At 37.3% G+C, this 23,621-nt stretch overlaps 1 protein-coding gene across 1 annotated transcript; it reads right to left on the minus strand.

Annotated features, from left to right (window-relative positions):
* Positions 1–21,055: 21,055 nt before the first annotated feature.
* On the minus strand, positions 21,056–23,410 carry LOC101598856 (heterogeneous nuclear ribonucleoprotein K-like). The gene is given in 1 exon segment (XM_012947790.2): positions 21,056–23,410. A coding segment is annotated over 1 exon segment (1,392 nt). The 5' UTR covers positions 23,355–23,410; the 3' UTR covers positions 21,056–21,962.
* Positions 23,411–23,621: the final 211 nt, after the last annotated feature.

Consider the following 23,621-nt stretch of genomic DNA (forward strand, 5'->3'; position numbering starts at 1 on the left):
GGGGTGCCAAAGTTGCCTGAATTCTCACCCAGTAATGCACCAAAGCTGCCTGCCTTCCAGCTTGGAAGGGGACTGAGGTAGCAAGCCCTGAAGCTGCCCGAACACTGGCTGGGAACACTGGGACCTGCAAATAGTATGTGCTCTCCCACCACAGGGGAGTGGGGGATGGCCAGTGACGGACAAGTAGGGGATGGCACCTGAGCTGGCTCTAGTGACTCAGTGTGGACTTGTGTGGCCCTTGCTGTGGGACTGGGCCTGCTGCACATGCAATTGTAGTGCAGAGGGAGCTGCTGCATGCAAGGGATTGCGGCACAGTGGAGGCTGGCCAGTGGGCACACAATCAGAGCACAGCATCTGGGGGTCTGGCGGCCTCCTGACCCCAGCCATGGTGGTCACCGCGGGTGTGCAAACTGAACACAGCACAGCGGGCCTGCAGACATGATCAGAGCACACGGCAGAGGTCCCATGGGTGTGGATATTCCCAAGGGTATGCAAATGGAGCACAGCCGTGGATGGCCCCGTGGGTGTGCTATCAGAGCACAGTGCAGTGGGCTGGCGGGCACGTGATTGGAGCACAGCCACTTGGGGTGCAGGGTGTGGTGGCTCTATGGGGGTAGACTACCCTCTCAAGAGTGGATCCGTGATTCCCTGTTTTTCCCCACTCTGTGCCCTCCCACTGGCAAGAAGACCCTGATAACCCTTAATTTCTTGCCTTTCTTTCCCCGGTATTTGCAGAGCAGCTAGGCGGTCACCATCTTGGCTGGAAGTTGCTTGGTAAATTTAATAGTCCCCACATTTTCTGCTTAAAATATGTACAGTGACATTTATTGTACCAATAACTGTGGGCTAACTACACAAGGCATGGCCCATATACCTCAACAAGGAGGGGCCAATGTGGAGGGGGTATGTCATGGACGTGCCTAGTAATGGTACCAAACTGCCTGTATTTGCTGAATAGAAAAAAATATGTAGATATTAAATATGTACATATCTACTTGAGTGATATTTAAGAGCCCACACATTGATAGATCATTCTTAGATGTTAGTATTCACCATTGAACACTTTGGTTTGTTTGTTTGTTGTTTTTTTTCGAGGTAGGGTCTCACTCTAGCCCCCCAGGCTGACCTGGAATTCACTATGTAGTCTCAGGATGGCCTTGAACTCACAGTGATCCACCTAGCTTTGCCTCCTGAGGGCTGGGATTTAAGGCATGCACCACCATGCCTGGCTAAACAGTTAACACTTTTATTATTCAATAAAACTATTGCCATACTAGGGAAAATGAGTAAAAATACAACAGGAATGAGGTGCTTTTATTTAGTTTCTGTACAAACTAAGTAGAGTTCCTATGACTGAAACCTTTTAGATAAGATATTTTAATTATTTTGAGCAAAATATGTGGTTTTCATTTGGAGAAGAGTATAAGAAGAACTATAGAATTGGTAAGGAAATAATTGGCTTTAATGAGAAATAGATGAAAGATAGATATGTAAAAGGACTCTCTAAAGAAAGATGATCATGCTTTTAATCTCAAAACAAGAACATAGAATATGAGGCTAAAGAAATGGGCATACTTTTATTGAGGTTACAGTTTCATAGGACATTTGAATTGTAGAGAACAAGGGAAATACATTGGGAACATTTGAATGACAAAGTTATCAAAGGTAACCATGAACATGATAAAATAATAGTGAATGCCACCCACTCAGTGTTGCACATAGAAGTGGATTCTGGTAACCCAGAGATTAATATGTAAATAATAGTAAATATTAGATTGGAACAAGTATCCATAATCGTTGTAGTTAGCTGTATTTTGGTAGGCTGAACCTCCAAACCACACAGTTTGTGGGAGAAACAGGATTTATTTGAAGCTTACAGATCCAGAGGAAATTCCATAATGACAGAAAAGGCTGGTCCTCTTTCACAAACAGATCCAAGCAGAGAGACAAAACCACACAGCAAGCACCACAAGCAAGAGCAAAACTGCTAGCAAATAGCAAGGAATATAGGTAGAGTTAAAGAACACTACATACCTTTAGGCTGGAAATTTGATCTGCCCTAAACACACCTTTGGACTGGACCCAGGATCAGCCCCCCAGTGATACCTCTTTCAGTCCACATTACAATGCCTTAAAACTCCTGAGGCTATGGAGGACAGGCATTCAAACTACCACAATGGTCACTATGGTAGGTATAAGAAACTGAATATTGAGGAATAGATGAGAGAGATTGAACTGTTCGAGGGTGGGGAACCTGAGGGAGGTGGGCAATATACAAAACCAAATACAAAATGAATTGTTACCATAGAAACCTTCCTGGATAGAAGACTAAAAGGTATAACCCTCAATAGAAGCATGGAAGGATCTTCTGGTAAGAAGGGCCCTGGATAGAGTGGGATAAAGCCTAACACTAAATCATTTGGCCTTGGCTTACAACTCCTCATACTAGAAATTGGATACAATCCAGGTTGAACTGTTGATTGGAGATACTTATGTAGTATCTAAAACAAGTCAGGGTTCTGTCAGAGCACTTGACTACCCACCTCAGGTAAGATGAAGATACTACACACTATCAGTGCAGAACATCAAGAGATACAGCTGAATCTGAAACTAAGCCAGTTCCCAGATGGTGAGCCTGCATAATGCTAAAAAGTGTTACGTGAGCTACTGGGGCAAAATGGCCAACAGCCTTGTGAGCAAGCAGGGGACATAGCTGTATGAAAACAATCAATCTGACAATATGTACACAACTGTGAAGTACTGGTACACAGCCTAGATGGGCAACCAATGGTTATTTGATTGGCAATGAGATCTGCTTAGTGAAAAGGAACCCATAATTGGAACTAGGGACCAAGTGAGAACCCTATGGAGACCAAGATAATGGACTCCAATGAGAATCTCCCACTAGCTGTCATCCAAAAGTGAGGCTACGCCAATCAAAATTTCTCTAAATTAAGAATGTTTATCCCATTTAACCTATTATGTTCTCAATATCCCTTGGAAAACCAGTTTTCCTTTTCAGAAAATAGCAGGAATCTAGCACATCCATAATCTACCACCAAGACAAGAAAAATAGCTGACTCTCTGACAGGACATGACCCACCCCTCTCACAGAATCTAGGGCCCATGCAAAACTACAGAACTGGAAATATGACCAAGGGAGCTGCTCCAGCCACAAGCCTGACAACCTGGGCCATGATGATGCAGACAGACACTGAGGATACTCAAAACACACCAAAAAAAATATATAAAAGCTGCTGAGGGGCTGGAGAGATGGCTTAGTGGTTAAGTGCTCGCCTATGAAGCCTATGGACCCCGGTTCGAGGCTCGGTTCCCCAGGTCCCACGTTAGCCAGATGCACAAGGGGGCCCATGCGTCTGGAGTTCGTTTGCAGAGGCTGGGAGCCCTGGCGCGCCCATTCTCTCTCTCTCCCTCTATCTGTCTTTCTCTCTGTGTCTGTTGCTCTCAAATAAATAAATAAAAAATGAACAAAAAAAATATTTAAAAAAGCTGCTGAGAACTGAAAACTAAAGTACAATTAAAGCACACCCACCAAGGCCCAGGGAAATTTGTTGAAAGGGAGGGGAGAACAAATGTCATCCAAAAGAGCCACAAGGTTGGAAGGAATATCCAAAGACATAGCCCTCCCCACAATGACTGGCTGCTGCTCTCACAACTCATAATGTGCAACTATATGGTGATAATCAGCAACCATATTAAAGAGGACTCTCATTGAAGTGGGGGCGGGGAGGAAGGGAATGATGGTACCAATATATAATGTGTCCATATAACATTTCTACTTAATAAAAAAAAAAGTCAAATGCGGGCTGGTGAGATGGCTGAAGGATTAACAGCACTTGCTTGTAAAGCCTGCCAGCCTTGAATGTCTTCAAGAGATTAATTTAAAAAGTAGAAATAAAGTGCCAAGGGACTGGCATATTAAAACAGCATCATGGAGATAGAACACACATAGGTGCAGAGATAGAGAGTAGGGATCCAAGATATTTTGAGAAAACAGGTTCCTTGCATACAGTATTTCAGAGATGAAACAATTATATGTGAAGAAAGAAATACAAGATAATATGACATAAAAATGAAAAAAATGCAATCACATTTATTGTATATTTTTCATTTTCCAGTGCACTTGAGGGGATATAAAAAATATAGCACCGAGCACATCTGTAGGGTATACAGAGAAAGTTTTTTTGAAATACAGCAAATTACACATACAAACATGCGAGCAATATAGAGAAAGTTACCTCTGTGATAAACTTAGTGCTATAGTTAACCCACATTGTTTAAATTGGCTTTGTGAGGTAATCAGTAACGTTCTCTTTATATAGGTTTGAGAAAACTAATATGCAACAGAAAATTAATAAACCTTTGGTATCTGACTCTGGTAAATTAGAGGTATAGTTAGCTCTGTTGCTTATTTTTTGTTCTTTAAACTAAAAATATATAAGAATTTTTTGTGTAATAGAATAAAAAGATCATCTAAAACTATCCTCAGGACCCATGTAAGCCAGATGCACATGGTAACACATGTGTCTGATATTTTTTTGCAGTGGCTGGAGGCCCTGGTGCATACATTCTCTCCATCTCTCTTTCTAAATCTTTCTCTCAAATAGATAAATAAAAATAAAATATTATGTAAAAATCACTGTTTCGACTAATGTCCCAACGCATTTTACTTATATTTTCTTCTAGTGCTTTCCTTAGTTTGGGGATTTTATTTAGTTTATTATCAAACTAAATGACTTCCATGAAGCAACACTCAAAAGAGTATATAGTTGACTTACTGACTGGGGGAAAATATTTTCACTCTAAAAACCTGTCAATTGAAAATAAATTCAAAGGACCCCATCCCAGCAAAACAAACAGTAGTTAAGGGGCTGGAGAAAGATTGCTCAATGGTTGAGGCACTGACCTGCAAAATTTAATGATGTAGATTTGATTCCCCTTATCCACCTAAAGCCAGTTGCACAAAGTGGTGCATGTATCTGGAATTCATTTACAGTACTTAGAGACCTTAGCATGCCCATTCATTCTCCTCTTCTCTTCTCTCCTCTCCTCTCCTCTCCTCTCCTCTCCTCTCCTCTCCTCTCCTCTCCTCTCCTCTCTTCTCTTCTCTTTTCTCTTCTTTCTGTCTCTCTCCACTTGCAAATAAGTACATAATAAACAAACAGTTAAGGCAAGAAATCCACTGAAAATTTTAGTTGATGTTTTTCAAAAGAAGACATAGAAATAGCCAATGAATATATGATTTTCTACCACTGAGCTACTTAAATATAAGATTTATAATGCCAATGATAATTAGGGAAATTCAATTCCACATGGATATTGAGGAGAACTATCTGTGATACAATCCTAGTGAGACCATTAATTAGCAAGACCACTAGGGAGAACTTTATGAAATATATTAAAATAAGACTAGTACATTATGTAGCTATTCCAATTTGCGACAAATATCTAAAGACAATACCTTCTAACAACAAAAAGTCTACATGTTTGTGTTTGTTTCTGCATTATACACAATTGTTAAGATATGGAATAAACATGAATGTTGATCAACAGATGAATAAAGAAATGCTCTTTGTTGCAATAGATGGTTTCAATTTGGATATCACTTTTATTGAGAATTTTAGTACTGTAATTTGATCATAATGCCTCCTAATTTTGTCCCTCTACCCCTCCCATATTCCACTGTGTACCCTCCTCTTTCCAAGTTATCCTATTTGATGTCTCGTTTTTTTCTGTCCTTCTTCATTCTCTATGTCAGAATGTTGATGGGTTTAGGATTGTGAAGGTCTTGACGGGGTAAGAACAACAATCATGAGATCATGAATGAACCCATCCATTCATGTGCTGAGGAGAGTACCCCAAAGTACTCCTTCTCACCCTGTAACTCTTATATTCATTCTTTTCCCACCTCTGCAGTGTTCCCTAAACCTTGGAGGGCATGATAGAGGTATCTATTCCATGTTGATCTCTCAAGAACCTCTTATTGTTAGCCTTTTCTTTGGTGATATGTAAATTTTCTCAGTGAGATTACCAGAAACTGAGATTCAAGGGAAACTGGTTTGTCTTCTAGCTTCTTACCTGAATTGTAATCTAGTTGCAAATTTTGGGGAGCAACTTAAAAATGTTTTGTGGTCTAGAGCTGAAGAAAGCACTGTTGTCAGGGAAATGTTGCCTTAGGAGAGCCACCTTGTGAATGTTTTATTAGTTTCTTCAGTGTTGGATCACCTATGACTACTTTTATTCCAGAAATTTGGCTGTCAACTAAACATTATTTTGGGGTCAAATTTTGATGACATCTCAGGTAATGGGAATCCATTTAGCAAGTGTCTCTAGAAATGTATATTTGATTTTGGTCACTGATTGTGGCTTCTTCTATTGTTTTTCTTGCTTGTACAGATTTTCCATGATAAAGAAATGTGAATTTTGACATTTCTGTTTTGTATATTTTTCAAAGCTAAAATTCATATTTTTAATAAAAGTTTAAATGAGATGTGCCTCCTTAAAGTAATTTTTAACTGTTGGGTAATGTATTAATTAAAATAGATCAACTACTTGCAAAAAGTACTACTTTTTCTGTTTTCTTCTTTTGTATTTTTGGGGTTTGCTTGTAAAGGCAGATGTTGGATCTGTTTTTCTTTGTTGTTGTTAGTTATGTACACAGTATGTATACAGTCATGTTGATACCATTTTTAGCCTCCTCTCTGTCTTCCCACCTCTGCAGGGACCCTCCTAGTTGGGGAATATGAGTCGTGCATTATGGGGTTAGCCATCAGTTATGGGAAAGAGGCAATGTCTTTGTGCATAATGACCCAATGTGTGGCTTTAACATTCTTTCTGTCCCCTCTTCCATAAATTTCCCTGAGCTGTGTTGGGTTCATTTTAGGTCTGCTTCAGTAATGAGGTCTTGGGAGCCTCTGTATCTCTGGATATCTGGTTTCATAGGAGTTAAGTGTTCTCTGTGTCTATCTCTGTCATCCTTGTGCTAGTACCAGGTTCATCAAGGAAGCAGCACTCTTGCTCATGTCCCCAGTTACACTTAGTTTCAGCTGGGGCCCTGTGGAATTTGATGGTTCTCTCCTTAGGATCTGCATCCATCTATAAAAGAGAAGCAAATTCTCCAAAGGAGAGTGAAGTTAGTACCAGATAAATGGGATCTGGTTTTTAAAAATATTCAGATAATCCAGATTTTCATATGTGCAAAAGTTTAGAGTCAACCCTGTATCACAATAAATCAGTATATGTGTACATCATAAATCAAAGCAAATATCATTATGCAAGTAGTATTAGCTTTCACCACATTTAATTTCCTCTTTGGTTATTATTAATGAATTTAATCATGTGTTATATACATATTGTGAAAATCAATCATAAAAAGCTGAATAAAATAAATGGTGAACTTGTAGCTGATAACTTTTTGTTTCTATTTATTTATGTTGATATGCATCTTATCATTTAAAAGATCGATATGAATTCTTTTGTGTGTATGCTCTTTGTGAAATGATTCTAAGGACATTTCCTGAAGTGTTGATTCAATTTCACAGAGAGTTTCATGGAGAGTAGAAAATTGAATGACAAGTTTTAATTTTTCAGAGGTAATTAATACCAACTTTCCTTGTTAATCCAAAGCTCCATGTGGAGGATGCAAAAATAGCTTGCTTCATTTAATATGCATAACAGATGCCATTATATTTCTACACATCTGAATAGTGTTTTCATATTGTTAAGAATTGAGTGCAGTATTTCAATCTGAATTGTTGCAGAGTTTTTTTTTTCAAGTCAATAATACAAGCTTACAAAATTAAAATGCACTACTTATGTCAAACACAACAAAATCATTGTTTGTTTATTTTTTAAGGTGCTAATAAAAAAGATTAATGATACTGCTGGATAATGAAACAATCTGCCAAGAGGTAAGCCCCAGAATATAGAGTGGCACAGTAGCAAGGAGAGTACAGAAAAAAAAAAATTTCCTTCCTGAATATATTCAACAGAATTCATTTTATCACTTGTCTGGCAACTAGGGCCTGAAAGAGTTGGCTTTTGTTTCTGTGTTGCTCAAATGTCTTGGAAACTATTTACTTCCAGACAGGAAGCATTTGCATTTGAAGAGATTTGTTGTCAAGTAATCAATAAGCATATTTGACCTCCATAAAACTCTATTTCCTAAACAAAGACATGCACTCTTACACATAGTATGAGTAACAACAGATGATTAATAGAGACCCCAGTCATTCAAATTAATGACAGTATTCTAAAGATAAAGAAGCATGTAACCAAACAAATTAAAGTTTATTAAGGTCAATGAAAGACGGTGTGGTAAAGCTTTTTAATCAAGCAGCCTCTTCAATCCCATGCATTAGAATAGAATTTCATACTTTTATATGAAAAAAAAACATAAGAACATTCTTCATTCTTCCCATTATTAAATAAAGTTGCAAAAGGGCCTTAGAAGGCTATCTTTGACAATTGTATCAGTAACTTTTTCATTGTTAAATAAAACCAAAGCAGAAGAAATTTTGGGAAGGAAAGAATTTATTTTGGCTTACAGTTCCAAAGTGTAGAGTTCATCAGGGCAGAGGTAACATGACAGGAGTGGGAGCTGGCATTACATTATAGCACAGGAAATATGAAAGACAACACCAAGTAAAATAGGGCCATAAACCTAAAGCTCCACCCCCTTGCAACCCACTTTTTCCATCAAGGCTATACCTCTTAATGCTTCCACATTCTTTCTGAACAGATCTACCAGCTGGAGACCGAGTGTTCAAACATATGAGCATATGAGAGGCATTTTGTACTCAAACCACAACAGTTCTGTGCCTGGTGATATTTAGTATTTAGAAAATTATTATTTTAATTCCATTAATGATGAAAATGATGATGAGCACATGTCTGGTACCTTAGACACTTAGACATATATTTGGTACCTGTCTTTGCATCTCTTTATTGTGCTACATTCACACAAACTTTATAGTGATTTTCACAAATGAGTAAGTAAAGGTACAAAAATTAATGTTCCAGTGGACCCATAGTTTTGTATGATGTATCCTCTGATTTTGAAGTAATTGCTTTTGAAGTTTAATCCAGCAGTACTAACTGCTGTGACAATGCTAGGCTCCACTTGAGAAACTCTATGGGCAAGATCCAGTGATATGTTTTAATAAGCACTGCAGGTAAAATTTATGAACATCTACCAAAACAGTAGTAGCTATTACAGACAACAGTGTTGATATATATCACTACTCTATCCAAACATTAACTTTCCTTGGTAGTTTAGTATTCTCCAGAAAAAAAAAAATAACAAAACAACAATAACAAGAAACACAAGTGCGCAACTGCACTTAAATCATATAAGGATTAAAATAGTGCAAAAAATACAGATGTCTGGCTTCATGTTTATGAACTAAAATACACAGGCTTTAGTTTCATTAGCTTCAAGGAGACTTAGTTTATTTAGATGATATCCAAGCTTCTTTTGGCTCTGTGCCTAATGTTTTTGTTTCTGAAACAGAATACCTGATACTGGGTAATGGATAATGAACAGAAATTTATTTTTCACAGGTATGGGGTCTGGCAAGGCTAAAATAAAGTTGAAGGCAGGTTATGATAACGGATGAGGACCTCTTTCTGCTTCCAGGATGGTTCCCCCATGCTGCATCGTGGAGGGTGAAGGGATACTGTTTTCTGCCATAGTAAAGATGGGAGAGTAAGAAGTGACAAGCTCTAACAGGTGCTGTCTTTTTTATCATACTAGTAACTCATTCAAACAGAAACAGATGGCTGTTTATCTAAAAACCATCAAAAAGGCTCAATGTCTCAACCCTCCCACTGGGGATTAAGCTTTAAACACATGAATTTTAATGAACATACTCAAAATACAGAATTAATAGTGGTATTAACTTCTTGGAATATATATAGTATGTTTAGAAATATCTATAGATCTGGGCCTTCACTTACTGAATGACACTGGCTAGTGAAGAATCACTACACATTTTTTTTCAGGTACATTTTGTTACAGAGAACAAATACCTGACCAGAACAAATTAGGAAGAAAAGGTTTATTATTGTATTACAATTTCCAGGAGAGTATCATGGTAGGGAATCCATGGTGGCAGGACTGGAAACCAAACATAACATTGAAATCAGGAAGCAAAGAACAAGCAGGAAACAGGATTGGGCTATAAAACTTCAATGCCTGCCCCCAGTGATCCACTACTTCCAACAGGGTTTCACTTCCTAAAGGCTCCAAAATTCTTTCCAAAGAGCCCCACCAACTGGGGTTAAATGCTCAAACACAAGAAGCTATGAGGGAATTTCTATATTCTACCCACTAAAGATAAGACTACACTTTTATAAGCCATTTCTATAGTTCAAATTATAAAAGATATAGTCAGTACAGCAATGTGGTGGTTGTGTTATGTTTACTTATCTTCCTTCTTCCTTACTTTAAAGCAACCAACTCTTCCACTCATATACTAAATATTCAACTCCACAGACATACTTTTGTAACAATAACAGGGCATTAGTTTTAGACAGTTCATGTATAAAATTCTTTTTAAAATATTTTTATTTATTTATTTGTCAGAGAAAGAGGGTGAGGAAGAGTGAAAGAATGGGCATGTCAGGGCCTCAAGACCCTGCAAACAAACTCCAGATGCGTGTGCCCCCTTATGCATCTGCCTAACGTGGGTTCTGGCGAATTAAACCTGGGCCCTTTGACTTTTTAGGGAAATGTCTTAACTGCTAAGCCATCCCTCTAGATCTATGCATAAAATTCTTGTAATGAATAGGACAAATCATTCAGAATAAAATGAATGAAATGACTTTAAGAATTTCAGCAAGTAGTTAAACCTATGAAAAATTTAAAATTTATATAAAGCTATGTATGTTACATTTCCATTTTTTTGATTTTTAAAGATTGAAAATATTAAAATAATATTTATATATGAAATGGTTTGGCAAATTCATGTTTAATGTTAATATAAATGTCATATTATATCTTTAAAATGGTTCATTTTAAAATGTTTTAAAATTGACATTTTAAAAGTGATTCCTCTTTTAAAGAAAAGTTTAAAAGGAAATGTGCAATATGAAAGCTTAAAATTAATTCCTTTTAAGGATTCACAGAGATAACTTACATGTTAAATGTGCTTGTCTGTAAAGCCTCCAATCCCAGGTTCGATGCACCAGCCATCCACTTAAAGCCAGATGAGAAAAATGGCACAAGTGGCATTTGTTTCAGTGGCAAGAGACGCTGGCATATTCACATGCATGCAAAAAAATTCCTTTAAACATATCTAAGAATTCTTATTTTTAGCAATGTAAATCAGACTTCCCCCAACTGCTGAGTGAAAATGTACTAAGAAAGAGTGTCCAAAGTCCAAATTTAAAATTTGGCATCAGGATCCCTGATGTTTTGTAAAGTATTATATTGGATTTCAATGAAATTTAAATTTCATAACTGAGCAGAGATCATTTATTGAATCTTTTTATTTATCTTGTTGAATTTCACAATAATGGCTGCTTATACATCACCTTCTCCATTCCACAAAGTAGCATACCATAGATTTGCCATACCAAGAAACATTAGGATCTTTACACATGCTTCTCCTTCACCCTACAATGTTTCAGGCTTGTCTTCTCATCTCTTAACGTAATTCTACTTCCCATTTCATCTATTCTTTCCTTAGATATGGTAAAATCTCACATAACTTTATAAGTATGTCATAATTGGTGAATAAAGGAAGCCTTTGAGAGTTAGCACTAATAAAATATTTGAAGTGTTACATGTAGAGGAATAGTAAAAAGCAACTGTAATGATGGAGGACGAGTTGAGTTTCGTTCAGGAGATGTTCAAACATTGTATCATTAGAGAAAAATGAGAAGTCTTTTAGTTCTTCCACTCTGGTCTACATTCACTGACATTTAATTTCAAGGATTTTCCTGTGTGATTTGATCTACATGATATAGTCTCTACACAATAAAACCATTACTAGTGGACACAAATTAAGTGCAGTTTCATTCCTTGCCCTCAAATATTTATCACACAACTATACCTCTGGATAATGATTATCATGCAAAATTGACCAAAGAAAAGATAAGAGAATTAATTGTCTTTTTAAGGACAAACAGTAAGTAACAGAGGCAGAAGTTGAACCTAGTTTTGACAGCAAATCATAGCTCATATTCACAGTCTGAATTCTACATATGTACTATTATGTTAACTGTACTATGAAATTATCTTTGTTTTGTATATTGAGACAGAGTTTCACTGAGCACAGATTCTCCTTGAATTTATCACGTGGGCCAGACTGGGTTTAACTCCTGATTCCACTGTTTCTTGCCTCACAAGCATTGCAACTACAGGAATGCAATACCACACCAACCAGAAAGTTAAAAATACGAAAAGGAATAAGGAATAATGCTTTGGTAATTACCACCTACTTTTATAAATCTGAATAAGCATTACATTTACTGCTTTTAAAAATACTCATAAATATAGCTGAAGCCCAACTCCTACCAAGTTCTCTTTCCTGTCTTTTTCATAGACTTTGTTTTTCATGAGGCCAATGTGATTTTTGTACTTGCATTTACCTAATCTGTACTCTTGGAGTGTAATTATATACACAGAAACAAACAAGGAAGGCAGAGCACAATCAAGTGAGCCATTTAATGATAGTGGCTCTGAGATTTGTGAACTTCATAGGGGAGTAGCTTTCATAAATAAACACATTAATAAATAACAAAGTCACTAACTACTGTGAGTGCATATGCTAAAGGCAAGTCTCTGAAGTAGCATTTGCCTTTTTGCTTACTATACCTATTGCCATCTACTGTCACTCATTTGAATGAAACTACTGAGAAATATGCTCTTCTATAATAATAGCTCATGAGCCAGGCGTGGTGGCACATGCCTTTAATCCCAGCACTCAGGAGGCAGAGGTAGGAGGATCGCCATGAGTTCAAGGCCACCCTGAGACTACATAGTATATTCCAGGTCAGCCTGGACTAGAGTGAAACTCTAACTCAAAAAAAAAATAATAATAGCTCTTAAATGGAATATTCTTAGTTATTTCAAGTGATCTTTACTTTGTTCTTACTGGCTACCAAGATAAAATTTATTGGGGTCTGGTGTTCTGCCCAGACAAGCTTTGAGACTGGTGAGACAACCGATGAATGGTAGCTCCAGGACTAAAACTTAGGGTCCCAACTGCCCAGTGATGATATTTTCACTATATCATGTTAGGACTAGTCACCTTCTTCACATGGCTGACCCAGGGCACCAGATTATCTACTTACTAAGCTATAATAGTTTCTATAACCAAATCTTTGAATTAGGATATTTAAGGTCTCAACTGAAAAGGTCGCTGTGCTATCTGAGTGTGATAACTAATAAATCGTTATCCTTAATTAGTCACATTTTCAGATTAGTCACTAGTCACTGCAAGGCCTGTAGGTATATTAACAAGAGCTTAATGACCTTTGAGAATCAGAGGCATCAAATGAAAGATGAACTCAAGCTTTCATAACTACTTAAGGAATGCCAACTCATTTTATATAATGAAGATAATGAACAAAAGCAAATCTTCAACAGGCTGTACATGTAATTCTAACACTCTGGAGACTGTGAGAGAAAAACATCCTACTCAAGGTCACCATGGAGCACTCACTTCAAGAAAAATAATCAAAAGCATACACAAACAAACTTTATTTCAACACTAAAATATATCTGAAGAATAATTTCTCTGAATTTTTTCTTTCCCTCCCTATTTTTACAAAGTTGGAGAGCTGCATGACTCATCAACAACAACTCTGTAATTTTGTTGTGTAGCTGAGCTGTTTCCTCTAAATCCATTATTCCTTCCTTGAAGGAAGATGTAGACTCTGGAGCCTCAGGGAGCTAGTGAAACTTGCCAGGCTCAGGAAAGTCACAAAGTGTTTTAATATTCATAAGGCCTCATCCCCTATTTATATAAGTAAGTAATTGCTGTAGAGAGGAGAGACTTTGACAGAGTTACCTATAGATTGTATATGGAGCTCCAAGAACATAGCTTTTATGAGATCTCACCCACGCAAGAGTTGGTGTTCTGATAATATAGCTGCCTTTGAATCATCCTGTATGTACACCCTGTAAACTTATTGGTTTGCCTATCTATACTTGAGTGGAATCATATTATGGGGGAAAATAAAATATTTTATTGCATTATAAAAAGGAAAACAATATTGATACATATAATAGCCTGGATGAAACTGCAGATAATTATGTACAATGAAAAAAATCATCCAGGTTATGCTTTGTATGATTCCATTTACAAAACATTTTTAAAATGATACAACAATAATGGAGCTGGAAAAATGTCTTACTGGATAAGTGCACTTGCTTGCAAAGCCTGATGGCCTGGGTTTGATTTCCCAGTGCCCATGGAATTCCAATGCATACATGGAACATGCATCTGGAGTTAATTTTTGGAATGCCCATTCTGTCTCTCTCTCTCTCTCTCTCTCTCTGTCTTTCTCTAAAATATTTTTTTTTCTTGTTTTTCGAGGTAGGGTCTCACTCTGGCCTAGGCTGACTTGAAATTAGCTATGTAGTCTCAGAATGGTCCCGAACTCACAGCTACCCTCTTACTTCTGCCTCCCAAGTGCTGGTATTAAAGGCATGCACCACCATGCCCAGCCAATAAATATTTTAAATGATGCTATAATCAAAGTAGAGATTGGTTTGTCTTTCAAAGTTTAATGAGGTGATGAATATGGAAGGAAAGTAAGAAGTAAAATAAAGTAACAACAGGTAGTATTTTTTTGATGATAAGAAAAATTATCTAGCTTATTGCTGATAATGCCGATATGCTAATTTTACACTGATCTCATAGTTTTGTAAGATACAGTGACTATAAGAAACTGGATAATGTACATATGGAAACTATATTTTGAATAGCTGAATAGGAATCAAAAATTATCTTTAAATAAAATCAAAAAGTTACAGACTGCAATTAAAGCATATAGTTCATTTGATAACACAAGAGGGTTTCGGTGAACAGGTGATTCTGGACTGGAATCAGGAGAACTTCACAGAAACAATTAGACATGGGAGAGGGACATTCCAAGTAGAAGTGTCATTCTGCTGCAGTATGGGCCATGGATCAGAGGAAGCTCTTTAGTTGATATTGAAACATACTATAAATGGCTATTATAATTTCAAGAAGTAATGAGAGCCTGATGTTATGAATGTGTCCCATTTAGTTATGCTAGTCATTCAAGGGATTCAACCATATAAGGTAAAGTGGAAGGTATTCTGAATAATGGACAAAAATAGATGACTATAATTCATTAAGCAATATTTTGTATATTTTATTAGTGCAACAAAACATTAGATCATTATAACTTAACAACAATTTGGAAATAATTAGTGCAGTGTAATACATAGTTTATCGAAATTACATTTTACAGAATACATATTTTCACAAAAATTAATTGTTGCAAATTCATCTGTTGAAAAATCAAAGAAAATAGTTTGTCCCTGTAAATCTTCCATTTCCATCACATATTCAATATGTAGTGCCTAGAGAAAAATAAAACTATCACAATCAGCTATATATCTCCTTTTACTCATGTATTTCTCAACACAGTGAACATTAATTACATTCTAGATGATGAATACATAGCAATGGGAAGATTCATTTTTATCAAAACTAGAGTTATGGACGCCTTAAGAACTATACCTATTTATTGGTTATTTTAATTAGTATTTAATTGTACTATTTTATTTTAAATTAAGAGATAAAATTGCATGTATCTATCATATGCAGTGTGTTTTTCAAAGTATATATTTTTGGCAGAATAAATTCTGCCTATGCACTTTATATCAGCATTACATTAGGTAAACCATCTCTCTTGCTGTCATTAGCTTCCTCATCTGTTTTAAAAAAAAAAAAAATAACTTCACTTTTCTTTACCACTGAGTAGAACTCCATTGTATAAATGTGCCACATCTTCATTATTCACTCATCAGTTGAGGGACATCTAGGCTTGTTCCATTTCCCAGCTTTATGAATTGAGTGGCAATAAACATGGTGGAGCATGTACTTCTAAGGAAATGGAATGAGTCCTTAGGATATATGCCTAGGAGTGCTATAGCTGGGTCATATGGTAGATCAATTTTTAGCTATCTTAGGAACCTCCACACTGATTTCCACAGTGGCTGGACCAGATTGCATTCCCACCAGCAGTGTAGAAAGGTTCCTCTTTTTCCACATCCCCACCAGCACATTTATACAATGGAGTTCTACTCAGCGGTAAAGAAAAAACAAGTTATGAAATTTGCAGGAAAATGGGTGGATCTGGAAAGGATTATACTAAATGAGGTAACCCAGTCCCAGACAGCCAAGCACCACATGTTCTCCCTCATATCTGGATCCTAGCTATAGATGATTGGGCTTCTGTGTGAGATGGAAAAAACTCAGTAGCAGAGGCCAGTAAGTTAAAAAGGTGATATAAAGGGAAGAGAAAGGAAGGGAGGAGGGTACTTAATAGGTTGGTATTGTATATATGTAAGTAGAAGAATAGATTAATGAGGGTGAAAAGGCCCAAAGTGAGGTCAGGGGAGAAGATTTACTAAAGGAAAGGTGGAGGGAGGGCTAATCAAAATCTAAGAGGATGCAAATAAATCATATGGAATCCGCCAGTTTCAGACAATGGAATTCTCAGGAGCCATAGATCATTCTTAGAAAATGTTCAGTGCCAGGGATGGGATACCTCCAGTGAGTTGTTGGCCAGGGAGGTCCCCGATGCCCCCAAAACATTATAGGCCATTGCATAGGCCCTTGGTTTCCCACAAGGAATAGATGGTAAGACCCTATTGCTGAAGACTCCACATACTTGGGCTGCAAGGCCACTGAGAAATCCTGCTGGAACTGAGCTGACAACCTCCTCCATGTAGACCAGCTGGCAGAAAGCTGGAAGAAGCCATTCTATATGCAGTTCAATGGGAGAAAGAGATACCACCAGTGAAGATACTCAACAGTGGACACTGCAAGCCTTATAATTGGCCAGCCAGCCCAAATGAGCCATCAGGTGCAATAGTGGCATGTCTGTCATGGTGGAAACCAACTGCCATCCAACTGGACTGGAGGCCCACTCCTTGGGGGGGAAACACATCCCTGATACTGAAAACTTAAAACAGGGGTAGTCATGAGCCCTAGGGGTGTAACATCTGCTGATGTCTGGAAAAATGTATATACTGTGCTTATCAAACTGCCTAGTAAGCACATCTCTTAATATTTATACCCTTATATTAATGCTACTCTCACTTTGGGTAGAGAATCTTCTCTTTTCAGATGGCAATCACCTTGAGACGACTCAGAAGGTATCATAGTGCTGGAAATAAGTGACTGGAGTACTGAGTAACATCTCGATCACACCTTCCAAGGCTCAGGGTCTAATGCGGAAGAGGTGGCAGAAACAATGTAAGAGCCAAAGGAAGGGTAGGACTCCTTCCAACGTGCTCGCTCCAGACATAAAATGGCCTGGATATCCATGACCTCATAGTGCCTGACACTACCTACACAAGACCATCATAAGAGGAGGAAAGGACCATGACATCAAAATAAAAGAGAGACTGATTGAGATGGGGAGGGGATATGATGGAGAATGGAATTTCAAAGGGGAAAGTGGGGGGGGGGGAGAGGGAGGATATTACCATGGGATACTTTTTTTTTTTCTTTTTTGATTTTGTGAGGTAGGGTCTCACTCTGGTCCAGGCTGACCTGGAATTAACTCTATAGTCTCAGGGTGGCCTTGAGATCACGGCGATCCTCCTACCTCTGCCTCCCAAGTGCTGGGATTAAAGGCGTGTGCCACCATGCCCGGCTTTACCATGGGATACTTTTTATAATCATGGAAAATGTTAATAAAAATTGAGAAAAAAAAGAAAAAAGAAAAAAAAAAGAAAATAATCTTACCTACTTTGCATCACTTTAATATTTCTACATCTAAAGAATATGTCATATTTCCTCAGATGCTTTGTATAGTCACATCTAGTATCTCTGCTATCAAGCTTGTACAATTAATTTCCTTACCTTTCTGCACTTAGAAGTTGGACTTCCTTATTTCATGCAGTCTCTACAGGTAGTTTCACAAAAACCCTACTAGAACTTCATCAGAATCCTACATGCTAAGGGCATGAGACATCTGTCTCTAATGCATGTGCTACATTGATACCATATTCAGGTTTAGTTATAAGTGCTTCTTGGAGTTTCTCTACACCATCTGTGTTTCTCTCTCTCTCTTTCTTGATTTTTGAAGAAGAGACTCAACCTAGTCCAGACAGACATAGAATTCATTCTGTAGACAAGGATGGCTTTGAGCTCACAAGAATCCTCCTACCTCAGATTCCCAAGTACTGAAGTTAAAGGTGTGAGCTGCCATGTCCAACTTCATGTTAGAACTCTCATCTGATGTTATCTAAGGAATATTGAGCTAAATATGAATAAAATTCATCTTATTTCCAAAAATTTTGTTATTTGTTTGTTCTTTTCTAGCCTAATGTCACAACCACAAAATCCAATAATTCTGCATTAATCTGAAAATATGCTTGAATTATCATACCCCCCAATTAACTCTGATCAGAATCCTAAGAAATACAGATAAACCTATAAAGTATAATGTGAACTTCACATGCATTTTTCAGTGAGCATTGTTATGCATTAAATTTGTGTCATATATTATAGATCCTTTATCCTTATGGTGCCCTTTGTCTTTCAAATTTGGGGTGACTTTGCTTCACTAATATAATTCTTTCCAGGCCTATTCTTTTTTCTTGCAAATTTCATACTTGAATTTTCCATGCTGCTGAATATAATTCCATTGTGCACATATACTATATTTTCATTATTTGCCCATTGAATGAGAATTTAGGCCAATTCCACTTTTATGATATTGTAAATATAGCAGCAATCATATGCATGTGTGCACACGTGTGTATGGGGGCATACATGGTATGTGTGCACATCTATGTCAAAGTCAGAGAGCAATGTCAGGTGGCTTTCTCAGTCACACTTTGCACTATTTTTGAGACAATGTCTCTAGACCAGGTAGTCAGAAAGCCTCAGGACATCAACTCACAAGTACAGGGATTAAAAATGGGGCTGGAGGGATGGCTTAGCAGTTAAGGTGTTTGCCTGCCAAGCCAAAGGACCCAGGTTCCCCAGAACCCACATAAGCCAGATGCACAAGGTGGCACATGCATCTGTAGTGTGTTTGCAGTGGCTAGAGGCACTGGTGTGCCCATTCTCTCTGTTTCTCTGTCTTTGTCTCTGTCATTCTCTCTCTCTCTCTCTTTCTCTCTCTCTCTCTCCCCCTGACTCTCTCAAATAAATAAATAAATAAATAAATAAAAACTTTTAAAAAATTGCTCCTTATGCCTACCTTTTATGTGGGTGCTGGCAATCCAAACTCAGGTCCTCATGCTTTTGTGGCAAGCACTTGTCACACTGAACTGTGTCCCAAACCCCAATTTCATAAGTTTTAATGTACATTTAATTAATTTCAACTAAGTTCGAGCATTTTTTCATATATCCATTCATTATCTAGCCAGATTTCTTACTTGGTTTATTATCTTTCTATATTTATCAGTTGATTCCTATTGAACAGTTATGTTTTATTTGTTCACAAATACATATGATAGTAAAAATTTAGCACATAGATATATACATATATATATGCATCACAAATGACTTATTTTATAACTATTTCACCAATTTTTAATTATTTCTTTTGTCTTACAAAAGTACTTATATTCCTAAATATGTGACTCTATAAAACTTATTTTTATTTTAAACACATAATTTGGTCACAAATTTGGAAATATTATACCATTCTAAAATTTTTGTTTTCAAAATTAAATATTTACTAAATGCCATGTATAAGTGTAAAATATGGGAGAGATAGATATTACTAAATCTAGCATAAACAATTTGATATTACATCATTTCTCCATATATTTTAGAACTACTTTCTATCCTTATAATAACATAATATTAATGTTACATTTATAATAATATAGGACCTACATTTCAATTTTCATATGTGTCAATTTTCAAAACCTTTTTAAGTTTGTAAGAGCGCCTATGTTGAATTAATAAATCAACTGTATATGTAGTATTCCCTCCATTCCATTTAAGTTTTATTTTTTGTTACATATCTATAAGGTTTTCTCAGATATTTTACAAATTTGTTGTATTTATTCCTACATGGAATAAATAGAAAGGAATACTTAAAAAATAATTTATTGTGTTATTTTTGTTCACTTACTTGTTTGTTTTTGAGATCAGGTCTCACTAGGTATCCTAAGCTCACCTGGAACTCATTATGTACTCTAGTATGAACATGAAATTGTTGTGATTCTCTTGTCATATCCTGCCAAGTATTATGATTGCTACCATACCTAGTTATTTAAAAATTAAAATCTATGTTTAATATTCATGATGCATAGGAACTCAAATTGAAATTGTATAAATATATCCATGTTCCTCAATTTGCTACACTCCCTCAATTTTATATTTAATTCTCTTTGAATTTTATGAGTTTTTAATATATTCCACTTAATCCAATATCACCTTTTTCTTTTGTGTTTTTGAAGCAGGGTCTACATAGTCTGAAATGGATGGAACTCACTCTGTAGTCCACTGAGGTCTTGGTCATGCCAGTCCTCCAATCTCTGCCTACAAGTTCTGTGATTGAAGCATGTATCATGACATGTGGCCTGAGTCTTACAAGTTTTCTTAATTTTCTTTTCTTTTCTTTTTTTTTTTTTTAGCATCATGGAAGTTTTATTTGGATGTGGATTTTAAACTATCAATACAAATGCCAAGATACCACACAAAACATCCACAGTAACTTTTCCATTTTTTTGGAATTTTCACAAACATTTCCTACATAATTCAACATGTAACAGAGAAATGGCACATTTTTCTTTCATTTTGCATACAATGGAAAAACAAGTATATATATATATATAAATATATATATATATATATTTTACAAATTTTAACTAATAAACACTAGGCAGGTTGACAGTTTAAGTCTATAAGTGAGAAATTACCTAACAAAAATAATGAGAATTTACTCAGCATCAGCCACTTCCATAACCAAATGTTATTCTGATAAAACTTGCTGTCCATCAGACTTCTGGTATAAACTAGTATCCTGTAGTACTGCTGCTCACACCTGGGTTCTTCACAATTTACAAAATGTGAAAAGTGGGAGCAAACATTTGAAAAAAAAAACACACCCTCAGAGTTCATTATGAGTAGAAGTGTGACGGAATTTCTGTCCAAGCATCTAGAAATCACCCAAGCTTTATAAATCTATATTCAAGAGGAGCAGTTTTGTCCAACAGAGGAGCTGAAAACCAAACTCAAGTGTTTAGGTGGGGGGGAGGGGTTGGGATATTCAACCTCCATTTGAAAATTGTCTTAAAAAAAAGACCACCAAAAATAGATTCACTAAATTTATTTTAAAAATCATAAAACGTTTCTTACAAAAGAGCATTACATTCTGCACACTGCTCTGCACAAATGCCAGGGACATGTGGACTATTACTTTCCTCCCTGTCCCCCCCCCCAAATGTTTACAATGACCACAAAGCAAGGTGTTCACAATAATTACACGGGGGAATTTTTTTAAAACCACCAACAAAGAACAAAAAATAAAACTCACTCACTCTGCTGCTGTTTCAAAATTTCAATGTTAGTTTTTTGCATGCCCTCCCTCCAACCCTGTTTGTAAGGAACTAAAACATTACATCTGGTGAACAGCAAAGATTTCACTACACCTCAAATGCAGAACATCTATGAAGCAGAGGAATGTTGGCTTTTTAAACAGAAGCAGATAAAAAAAAAAAAAAAAAAAAGATGCAGGACTCCTTCAGTTCTTCACTAGTCTTAGAAAAACTTTCCAGAATACTGCTTCACACTGTTCTGCAGCAAATACTGTGCATTCTGTATCTGGTCCTGTGTTCCTGTAATAGTAATGATCCAATCTTCGGATCCTTCTAAAGGTTCATCAATTTTGATGAAAGCTCCAGACTCATGGCGAATTTGCTTAATACGCTGACCACCTTTGCCAATAATAGATCCAGCCAAATCTTTGGGAATAGTTACTTGTGTAGTAATAATAGGTCCACCAAGATCACCGTAAGAGCCACGTCCCCCTGCATAGGAATAATCATATCCTGAGCCACCCTGTGGTTCATAAGCCATTTGCCATTCTGATGGGCTCCATGTATCTATTGCAGAGTCTCAAGTTTCATCAGCACTGAAACCAACCATGCCATCATAGCGGTCTCCAGGTCTCCCTCTTCTGTCATAGGCCATTAGATCTCCTCCTCTGGGTGGTGGTGGTGGTGGAAGAGGAAGATTCAGAGCTCTGCTACCACCCCGGCCACCCCGGCCAGGAGGAGGAGGAGGAGGAGGTCCTCCACGAGGGCTCATGTCATCGTAATCTCTTCTAGAGGGAGGCATGGGACATCCACCCCGACCAGGAGGCATTCTGTCAAAACCACCTCTTCCCCGCATGGGAAATCCCACAGGACGACCACGACGGTCATCAAACATCATTGTAAAACCACCATAATCGTAGGTTTCGTCGTAAAAGTTAGGATCATAAGGTTGTGCAAGACCTTTGATGGGAGACTCAGATATAAGATCAAGGATGATCTTTATGCACTCCACAACGTCAGGCTTTCCTCCAATAAGAACAACTCTGTCGGTGGAATGAGGGCAGCATTCTTGAAAAAGTTTGATTGTTGTCGGAGTGTTCTCTCCAAGTTCTTTGATTTTAGCTCCTTTAACTCCAATAATTCCTCCTGCCAGACTCTGATGAATTAACAGTCTGAACTCACAGTCAAAGTCACTTCCTTTATAGTGTTGGTAATTTAAGCATTCCACAGCATCAGATTCGAGCGGAAGCTGGCTGGTTGCACTGGGTGATGCCAACTGCAGGCACTCTTCAAAGGTAGGGATGATTTTCTTCAGCATTTCTCCAATTGTTTCAATATCAGCACTGATGCTCAATCTGTGCTCGGGGCCACTGCTGTCTGGGACTGAAACACTGGCATTGTAATCTGTATGAAGCGCCTTAATATTCTTGCCTCCTTTCCCAATCACTGCCCCAGCATTCTTGCTCTGAAGCAGAATGCACAATTCAACCATCTCATCTGTGTTTCTAGATCCTTTAAATGCTTGTTCCTCTTCCATATCCTCTGTAGGGCGTTTACCAAATTCACCATTGGTTTCAGTGTTGGGGAAGGTTTCCTCTGGTTGTTCAGTTTCCATTTTCTTATATTAAAGACAGTTATCTAGAGGCGGCAAACAAGTGGGGACAGGCAAGACGTCGGTGCAGCGAAGAAACAGAGGGTAATGGCGTCTGCAGTAGCCTAGCCAATCTTCTTCTTCTTCTTTTTTTTTTTTTGATGTTATATCTTGCCCCAGGCCAAGATGAGCTGGAATTCACTATGTAGTCTCAGGCTAGCCTTGAACTCACATTGATCATCCTACCTCTCCTTCATGAGTACATGGATTAAAGGCATGCACCACAATGTG

Source organism: Jaculus jaculus, chromosome X (assembly GCF_020740685.1).
Source record: "Jaculus jaculus isolate mJacJac1 chromosome X, mJacJac1.mat.Y.cur, whole genome shotgun sequence".
Classification (NCBI taxonomy): domain Eukaryota; kingdom Metazoa; phylum Chordata; class Mammalia; order Rodentia; family Dipodidae; genus Jaculus; species Jaculus jaculus.